The following is a 10,688-nucleotide window of genomic DNA, read 5'->3' on the forward strand; positions in this document are numbered from 1 at the left end:
ATTTTGTCCATGGCTACTTTTGGACTACAATGGCAGAATGAGTGGAATAATTGTGACAGAGACCATGTGGTTGCAAAGCCTAATATATTTACCTTCTGACCCTTTACAGTAAACATTTGTCACCCCCTGGTCTAGACTGAGAGGTGATCCCTTTTCACCTGATGGGTGTGAGCTGTATGTGCACCTAAATATAGTAAAATGAGGTGAGATTCTTATCTTGGAATCATTTAAATCCAAACTTTACATTGGTTCATGAAAACATCTTGGTATAAAGTAGGTTTTTAGGTTCCAGATTACATCCCTACTTTATTTGAGCATTCTCACCCTTCTCAGTGTGGAGGGACCAGGCTAATTCACACATCTGGAGCCATTAAATTGTAGGCAGTTTAGTTTCTTATTGAAAACTAGAGTAAGAATTTTGTGGCTTAAAAATTACTCCAAAGTTTGTTGAGTAAAAGTATCAAGTACACTATGTATAAAATAGATAATCAACAAAGACCTACTGTATAACACAGGGAACTCCACTCAATGTTCTGTAATAACCTATATGGGAAAAGAATCTGAAAAAGAATAGATATAGGTGTATGTATAACTAAATCACTTTGCTGTACACCTGAAACTGACACAACATTGTAAGTGAACTATACTCCAATATAAAATAAAAATTTAAAAAATAAAGTGATTAGCAAAAAAAAATTTCAAGTAATAGTTGTGATTGTATGACTATAGTGCAATTACATACTACTTATTAGGTGAAAGTTTTCTTTCTGGAGTTTAGAGCTTCACCGGAAATAGAAGCGTAAAACTTCAGACAACTAAATCCTAACTTGTAAGTATAATCTAGACATTCACGTGGGATTATTACATAATCCCAATTATATTTAAACTTCTATTTTTAGAAATATAAGGGAATCAATTTAATTTTGAGAATTTTATTTCAATATGCAAAATTATGAAAACTGAGCTGTACCAGTGGATTGATATCAGCAAATAATAAATTCAAATAAAACACATATATACCTACACATAAGTCCACAAACTTTGAGTGGGAAATGGATTGTTACTCTTATAATTTAAACATAGAAAGTAAAATTTTAAAGAGTGAAAAAATAAAAAGTTATTACAGTCAATTCTCATTATTCATGGTAGTTTTGTTCTATAGACTCACTTTACCTACTAAATTAGAGAAGACTGAAGCTTTGTTTCTAGAGCAAATAAATACAGGGGGAGGTTCCTGTGAGCCTCCAATCACATTTTCATCAACTAATCAATACATAACGTTCTGTTGTGTGTGTTTCTGTTTAAAGGCATATTATTTAATATATATTGTTGATTCATTGACTCTGAACTCATGACCAACACCCCTATAACACCCACATGAAGCTTATCTAATATGCTTCCTTTTTCCATTAGGTATCTCACAGCCATCTTGTGCTTAGGACACTGCACAGCACTTCAACACTACACCTGGGGTCATTTAAAAAATTTTTATTTTATATTGGAGTATAGCTGATTAACAATGTTTTGTTAGTTTCAGGTGTACAGCAAAGTGTTTCAGATATACATATGCATGTATCTATTTTTTTCAAATTCTTTTCCCATTTAGGTTATTACAGAATATTGAGCAGAGTTTCCTGTGCTATACAGGAAACTGTCCTTGTTGGTTGTCTATTTTAAATATAACAGTGGGTACATGTCAATCCACCTGGGGCCATTTTAAACAGTGAAATCACCAACAACAAAAACATCAAAAACGCTAAAAATGTGGCCCTAAATAGACCTCAGAAAGGAAATATTTACACTCTGAGAGCTGAAACAGGAAGGCAGAGTGTTGTTTCATTTGACCTCAGCTGGGAATTTGCCCATCAGAGCAACTCTGCACATGTCTGTGACAGACCCCAAAAGCCCATAAATATGGATTTTAGGATTACAGGTAAATTTTAGCAAGTAAGCTTGTTTGCAAATACAGAATCTATGAATAATGAAGGTGGACTATATATGCAACATTCTTCAAGGGAATATTTTATTTATTTTTTTTTATTTAACAAATTTAATCAGTTATACATATACATATGTTCCCATATCCCCTCCCTTTTGCGTCTCCCTCCCGCCCTCCCTATCCCACCCCTCCAGGCGGTCACAAAGCACCGAGCTGATCTCCCTGTGCTATGCGGCTGCTTCCCACTAGCTATCTACCTTACGTTTGGTAGTGTATATATATCCATGCCGCTCTTTCGCTTTGTCACAGCTTACCCTTCCCCCTCCCCATATCCTCAAGTCCATTCTCTAGTACGTCTGTGTCTTTATTCCTGTCTTACCCCTATGTTCTTCATGACATTTTTTTTTCTTAAATTCCATATATATGTGTCAGCATACAGTATTTGTCTTTCTCTTTCTGACTTACTTCACTCTGTATGACAGACTCTAGGTCCATCCACCTCATTAAAAATAGCTCAATTTCGTTTCTTTTTATGGCTGAGTAATATTTCATTGTATATATGCGCCACATCTTCTTTATCCATTCATCCAATGATGGACACTTAGGTTGTTTCCATCTCCGGGCTATTGTAAATAGGGCTGCTATGAACATTTTGGTACATGACTCTTTTTGAATTATGATTTTCACAGGGTATATGCCCAGTAGTGGGATTTCTGGGTCATATGGTAGTTCTATTTGTAGTTTTTTAAGGAACCTCCATACCGTTCTCCATAGTGGCTGTGCCAATTCACATTCCCACCAACAGTGCAAGAGTGTTCCCTTTTTTCCACACCCTCTCCAGCATTTATTGTTTCTAGATTTTTTGATGATGGCCATTCTGACTGGTGTGAGATGATATCTCATTGTAGTTTTGATTTGCATTTCTCTAAGGAGTAAAGATGTTGAGCATCCTTTCATGTGTTTGTTGGAAGTCTGTATATCTTCTGTGGAGAAATGTCTATTTAGGTCTTCTGCCCATTTTTGGATTGGGTTGTTTGTTTTTTTGTTATTGAGCTGCATGAGCTGCTTATAAATTTTGGAGATTAATCCTTTGCCAGTTGCTTCATTTGCAAATCAAGGGAATATTTTAAAAACAGCTGAAGAAGAAAATCCACAAGCTAAGTTCCATATTAAATATGACAGTGAGCTCATGGCACGAAGACAAGTTTTATGTTTGTATTATCATTTATCAAAATTAGAGGGAATAGCTTGAAAACAAAATGGATGTCCATATGTTTCAATTATCAGTCTGTCACTAGATACCTAGGTATGGCGCCCCAATTTAAAAACTTATGTGGTCCATTTAATTCTACGTATTGAAATAAAATTCTCAAAATTAAGTTGATTCTCTTGTATTTCTAAAAACAGAAGTTTAAATATATGCAACTGATAAATTAGTACATGATTGAATTAAAAAAGCAAACTGTACTTGATAATATTCTTGCCTAGACAGAAACTGATATCTAGAATAGATTGATCTCTCTCTCTCATCTGATAGAACCCATCACGTGTTTCATCATGTGTAAAAGCCCTACCTGCCCTACCCATTGGCTTATAAAGTTTCACTTGGTTAGTTTCGGTAGAGCCACTATCTCTATGATCAGTTTTGCAATGCAACATCCAGAATGTGATTAATTTCTGAAGGCAAATATTCAGGTAATTTCTCTGTGAATTAGGAGAAAATGACAGTCTCATATTTTAAAATTCCACTCAACATTTAGTCTTCATATTTATCAATATTTTTTAAAATGCTACTTTTTTTTAGTGTTTAGCAACTTGTTTTAATTTATATGATGACAATTCTATAACTAAGATTTAGGATAGAAGTTATAAGACAGGATTCTTAAGAAATATGTATTCTTTTTTTTAACATCTTTATTGGAGTATAATTGCTTTACAATGGTGTGTTAGTTTCTGCTTTATAACAAAGTGAATCAGCTATTATCTATTGAAATGAGTTTATCTTTTCCTGCTGACTGAAACAATTTGGTTTCAATCCATAACTAAAGTGCATTACTAGATGAAATAACATTTCAGCTTTTATGTGTAAGGGGTCCTCCAAGGCTTACAAAACTCCAAAGTAAATATTGCCAGTATTTATCTTGAATGACATTTTGAAGTAGTCAGAAATTATTTCTATTTCCTTCTTAGAAGTGGAGAAATTATGCCTGGGTTATATCCATGAACAGATATATTTGTTGCAGCAGCTGATGAAAACATTTTTTTGAATATTGTAGATAAGTAACATGGAAATATTTGTCACTACGGGAAAACACAAAGAAATCTTTACATTAATTTAAAACACGTCCTTAAAGATAAATTAAAAGGACATAGGAGAGGTAATGATCTGAGTTTTTGTTTGTTTGTTTGCTTTTATGTATTTTTTTTTTGTGTGTGTGTGGTATGCGGGCCTCTCACTGTTGTGGCCTCTCCCATTGAGGAGCACAGGCTCTGGACGCGCAGGCTCAGGGGCCATGGCTCACGGGCCCAGCCGCTCCGCAGCATGTGGGATCTTCCCGGACCGGGGCACGAACCTGTGTCCCCCGCATCGGCAGGCGGACTCTCAACCACTGCACCACCAGGGACAGCCAGCCCCTATATTGTTTTGTTTGACATTTGTTTCTATCCTTGATCTGCTGGAACTAGAACAACTCTGGGCAAATAGTGAAATTGTGTATATCAACATTAATATAAAATATAAATAATATATGCAGTTTGAAGAGCATGTTTAAATGATTACCCTTCTTTTGTGGAAACACACATGTGAAATAAAATTTTAAAAATATGTATATGAATAATAACCACCAAATTTACAATAGTGGTAGTTTCAGGGGAGGGAGTATAATGGGAGAAGAGAGATGGCTTCTTATATATATTATATATTATATATATATACAGTTATGTATTATATATTACACTATGTATTGTATAAAATATGTAAATTATATACAATTGTGTATTATGTATATATAAATATATATTATTATATATAATAGAACATATATTATATATTATTAGAGGTATATATAATTATCATAATTATATATAATGTTTAAAGGTGAAGAATCATATTATTCTCTATACATTTCTTTATGTTGGAAATATTTCATAAAGTATAAGATAGCTCATTCATGAAAGGAGAGAAGGAAAAGAAACTCAGCGATAACTCTATGCAAATGACAGAGACATAGCTTACAACGGAGGAAATGAAAAACCATTTAGTGTTGCCAAGACACACTGAGAAAGAGGTGTTCCCAACAGAATTAGCACCTGTACGGGAAACAGCAGTTACAGTTCACATTGTGATAGATGTTACTAGGAGCTCTCCACTGATCATTCTGTACTTTAAACCTGAATCAAATATTTAATAATATTTAATACACCGAGATCATAGGACATGTTTTAAAATTAGAAATACTTCTTAGTGAAATCAAAGATAATAACATCTTGCATATATTTAAATGCTCTTATCTGATAGCTAGTCATATTGAGAATTCATCTCGTCAAGTTAAGAAACAATCTTAAAAAATAAGGCCATATAATTTGGCACTCTTCATTGGAACTTTATTTGGATGGCTTACAGAGCCCCCAGAGATCTAACAGTTTCTAACCCTTTACTTTTTCCAACAGTGTCTGCATAGACCGTAACTAAATGGACAAATCTCTTAAAAAAACTCACAAAATAAATACATCTGGGACTATATCAGTTTTTACAGTTATGGTTAATTCTATGCTTTGGTCAAATATTTTCAATAAGTGAAACACTCCTGGTTGCTATAACTTTATGTATTATTTTGACTGATTTTTATCCTTTAAAACATTCTTGACAATAATATACTATTATCCCATTTTAAATGATTGCCACATATTGTAATATTTTATCACCTTATTTTTCCAGAATAACTGTGGTAATTTTTAATATATAGTTACCATGCAAGCATTTGTTTTCTTTAAAACCAAAAAAGCTTTCAGATAATGAACAGTTATAACAGTCTATCATTCAACTTCTGAATTTTAAAACTTTAGATCATGTAGCAGTATGTCTTTTCCTCCCTTATGTTCCTTAGAACAGCACTGTGTAAGAATGTTACTTAAGTTATATTATTTAATAATGTTGTTGATGAAGCTATGATGATGGTGGAGTTAAGATACAGAACTGAAAATCATTAATCATTCATGGCATCTATATTACCTGTTAATTTTGTTGTTGTTTTTTGTTGCCATAGTCATCGGACCTCATGGTTCACTCAATGTGTTAAGACATTCTAATAAATGTAATCTTAATCTGGTTAGAAAACCGTAACTACTTGAACATTCAAAAGTATTTGTTGAATTTTAAATAATAGCAGGAAGTAAGCATTTCACCTCAGTACTTTAATAGATGCAGCGTTATATTCATCTTTCTAACAGAGGCAATAATGTCTTCAAACTGATCATTTTGTAGTGAAATAACCACAGCCTGGAGACAGTCCAGTTAAATTTCTCAGCTAAATAGATATAGTTTCTTCACTCCCCAGAGGCTTTCCTCATCACTTCATTTGTCACTGAACTATTTTTCTGTTTCACAGTCATATACCCAGAGGATTACCTGACCTTGGAATTAAACACCTGACTTGCCACAGGTGGGTGTTTGGGGTGCCTTTTTTTTTTCTTTTAACACCTTTACTGAAGTATAATTTCTTTACAATGTTGGGTTAGTTTCTGTTGTATAACAAAGTGAATGTATTTTGTTAAAACTTTAAGCACAGAAAAGTAAAGCATAATATCATGTTCTCAGAGACAGTGTCACCATCCTTTTCCAAGTCATCAAAAGTTCAGAGGTTTTACATTTTAATACCTTTAAAACAAACTCACCCAAGTAGTAATCTCTTAAACATTAGAATAAAACCAATCTGCTTATTTCACAGTCAACTGCTGCTCTATTGGCTCTCGCTTTATAGAAAAGCATAAACTAGAGGGGAGAAAAGTCAGGAAGGAAAATACCAAGAGAAGCAATAACAGAGCATAAAAGATTATGTTTGAGATGGCAGGGTATCAAGATGGTTTGGTAATTTCTATTTATCCTTCATTCTCCAGGATTACAGACATAAATTTGGACTGATTTATTATTTCCACATTATTATCTAAACCTACTCTGTCAATCTTTTAGTTGAATTAACTCAAATCATGATTTGCCACTCTAATAAACAGAAAATTATATTGGCTAAGAGCAATTCCATGGTACTGAACTAATGAATTATCTGTCCTTGGAGAAATCATTTATATTTTCTCTGCCACATTTTAATCACTTAGCCTAGAAAAGCTCTAGTTTCCCTTCTAGCCCTATAAACTCATGATTCTATGAATTTTCTTAGAAGAAATGAGAAACATTTTCCCTTCATGAAGCAGACCTTTAATTGTTATTTTTATTATCATAAATGCAAAAGAGATAGTTTTTATCTTTGATATGAAGCTTTATATTGAATTACATAAAGTAATGTTTTAAAAAATAAATTCTTCCATTGATTTTCTCCCTGCATTTTTCCTTTTGTTGTTAGCCTTCTTTGCAATAGATGGTGCTCTTTTCTCAGAGAAACTACTTATCTTATTCCTCATCAAAAGATCAGGAAAATTAGTTTTACTCTTTAACAATCATTAATTAAAGAAATCGTACATAAAAGTAGAAAGAATTGATTACAAGCAACTTGCAGCATGCTGATAATGGAAGCATAATGGAGAAAATGATTGTTAAATGATTAAAGAGCTCCATTGAAACCTGCAATACTTGCTGAATAGATGAAGCCAATATTGTAGCCAAATATGAAAATGCCATGCTCGCTATATACATAGAACCCCTAGTAGAAAGAAAATCCTAAATCAGGAGCCATTTTGAAGTATTAAAATAATGATCTACTTCAACAGAAGTGAAAATATAGCATTCCATATTAACATGTAGGATTTGAATATGCACATCAACACTAACACAATCTATTTACATCAATCTCAATGCTGAGAGTTTGCACACTCTGCTAGATAAACCTGGAACATCTGGGCAAATAGAAAGTGAGCCACAAACTCTTCTGAAATAATTTCATTGGATAAAGACACTTCTTAATTCTTCCAGAGCAACCATTACAACTTCTTATGTAATAGTTTATAATCCAGAATTATGCTGCCTTTGGTCCCTTCTAACTAGTTTCAGCTATTGGAGGCATTGAAAAACTGTCATGTCCTGCAGTTCTGAACCACCCTACCTATTCCCATTCAGTTTGTGACTCTCCTAGCAGATCTGCAGCTGCCAGCTGCAAACTGGTCTAGACAACACAGCTGTCATGTTTGTTACAGCAAAATGACACTATTTACTGTGGAAAGACACCAGAAAAACTTCCTCTATGAGTGTGGCCTCAGGATGGAAGAAAGAGTGGAATAAGGGCTGCTATGGCCAAGGAAGAGGAAGGTGGGCCAGTGGTGCAGCAAAATACCCTGGGACCAGCAGGAGTAGGAAAGTTGCCAAGGTTCATCTCTGAAAAGAACTGAGCAGGAAACCTGCCCCTCGTCCCCCCAGTTAGGGGTGAAATAACTAGAATTTCTCTTCCATTATTCACAAATTATTGTTTCCACAGCTCCTTTGGAAGGGACTGTGGGACACTGTGCTCAGGAGCCCTCTTGGCTCAGTATAAGCAAGCTGGAAGATAGACTTTTTATTTTTATTTTTTGCCAGAGCTAGTTTTACCAGAGCAACTTCTCTGTTTCCAAAATTTTGGATTATGTCTTTATCAACGGAGCGAAGAATAGAAAAGTAGGATTTTGTACTCAAACAGCAACCACTCCATCCACTGTCACCTCCATACTCCCCCCTGTTTACCTCCCTTTTCTAACCCTCCCGCCGGACACCCCTTATGCCCCTATTAGCCACTGAAATCTCCACTCGGAGCCCTGCAGCCTTCCTTACCTGACAATCACATACATGACCAGGAAGTTTCCGAAGAGACCCACCACGCACACAATGCAGTAGAGGGCCATGATGGTGACGGCCGTGATCATGGAAGGACTGCCGGTCGAAGGGCACAGGCTGTCGCTCCCGCCCAGCTCGGTGCGGTTCGGACCGCATGGGTCCGACAGGTTGCCTTCTAAGTGGGAGAAGTTGACCCAGGAACTCGGGCTAGGTCCCGGGGAGCAACTTGAAGAGTGCGTGAAGGGATCAGTGCAATTGCTGGCGTTCTTGGGGACGGTGCTGCTGTCCATGGTGCTGCCGGCCGGCCGGCTGGGACCACGTTGCGAGTAACCGCGGGCGCCCGGACTTTCAGGGTCCACGCGCCTCCGCTGCTTCCCCTCGCCGCTGCCACAGCTCCGGCTATTTCTTATAGACCAGCCCCGGCGGAGCCAGAGAGGAGAGTCAGGCAGAAGGAGAGAGCTAAGCATCTGACGGTATCCTCTGCTGGTAGCCCCCTCCCACCTTAGAAGTACACAGACACATCGTCACCCCCACACCGCTGGGGGGAGGGGAAGGAGGGCTGTGCGGGATCCAGAGGCTGGAGAGGAGGGAGGAGAGAGAAGAGGATTTTGCGCAAAGGGATCCAACGACTTGGTTTCCTCACTCGGCGCTCGTCTGTGCAAACACCTCTAAGGAGGGGCAGAACCAGGAAGGGAGTTGGAGAGAAGGGGTTGGGAGTGAGACAACCAGAGAGTTCGTTTTTGGAGGTTGTAAAGCATAAGAAAGGGGGCTGACATCAGCCCCGTTCTCCAGCGCCGTTTTCTCAGTATAACATGACAGGAAAGACATTGACTTGATGCAACTCTGAGAGCTCTTCCATCCTTTCTGCCTAAGCAGTCGTTTGCGGGCAAAGTACACAAAACCTTCTTCTTTAGCCCCCCTTGCCTCAGACCCGCCTGTCCGCGAAAATGTAACCGCGTGTTTCCTAACACCAAGTGAGAATGTCCAACCCTTCAAACCTGCCTGAAACAAGAGTGATTCCTTCTCTGAAAAAGAAATGAAAAACAAACTTTTAGAGAGCAAACCTATTCCCTTTACTCCACATTCTCTTATTTCTCCTAGAGTAGGAGCTTTATTTGCATCTGATTTTTATCCTGGTGAGGAAGAGGCATGGGAACTGGGTACAGAAATCAGGGAGTTGTGGTGTCCAGAAAAGTCAAAGAAAGGTAACGGTGACATTCCATATATAAATCTCATACGTTTGGAATGATTAACTATTGTTTTTATCTCCAGACTTCCTACATGTGCTTCTCAGTAGAAGATTGTGAAAACCAAACATTTGCACTATTTCAGTGTTTTCGAGTGTAGACATTCCAGGAGAAACTATTGATACATAGACATCTGGAACTGGAACAGCTCACACAAGGCTGAGGATTATGGATACATTTTAAAATTTGATAACTCAACTCTAAATCTACAAATGTTTCTACTTTATAAATAAATTTGTAAATCAACCAGGAGTAAGGTTTTGTTTTGTTTTGTTTGTCTTTGTTTTGGTAAAGTTAACACGAATTCTGAAGCAATTCTCATTTCCGTACATGGGAATATTTGTCTATGTATATATATCTTAACAAAAACATTATCATTAAATATCCCCAGTTGGTTGTAGAAAGCTATATTCTTGGGGAGCAGGGACGGGGGTGAGGTAGGGAGCTTGGTAAGAACATTTAATTCCAATATTATTTTTATCTTTTGTCTTGAAAACAGATAACACCAGTAAACTCTACTAATCATAGG

The 10,688-nt window shown here is 36.5% G+C and overlaps 1 protein-coding gene across 3 annotated transcripts in view; it reads right to left on the reverse strand.

The window, feature by feature from the left end:
* OPRM1 (opioid receptor mu 1) overlaps window positions 1-9,214 on the reverse strand; it is a gene marked incomplete at both ends in the record, with an annotated part of 169,552 nt that extends 160,338 nt beyond the window's left edge. For 2 of the 3 annotated variants that reach the window (XM_082633364.1, XM_082633363.1), the window contains one exon: window positions 8,910-9,202. In XM_082633364.1, the coding sequence (XP_082489490.1) occupies window positions 8,910-9,202 (293 nt within the window). Of the gene's footprint in view, window positions 1-8,909 lie in introns of all 3 variants that reach the window. The other variant, XM_082633365.1, reaches the window with a different exon arrangement.
* Between the last annotated feature and the right edge of the window lie 1,474 nt (window positions 9,215-10,688).

The sequence above is a fragment of the Mesoplodon mirus genome (genome assembly GCF_964341445.2).
Source record: "Mesoplodon mirus genome assembly, chromosome: 10".
NCBI classification, from domain to species: Eukaryota; Metazoa; Chordata; class Mammalia; order Artiodactyla; family Ziphiidae; genus Mesoplodon; species Mesoplodon mirus.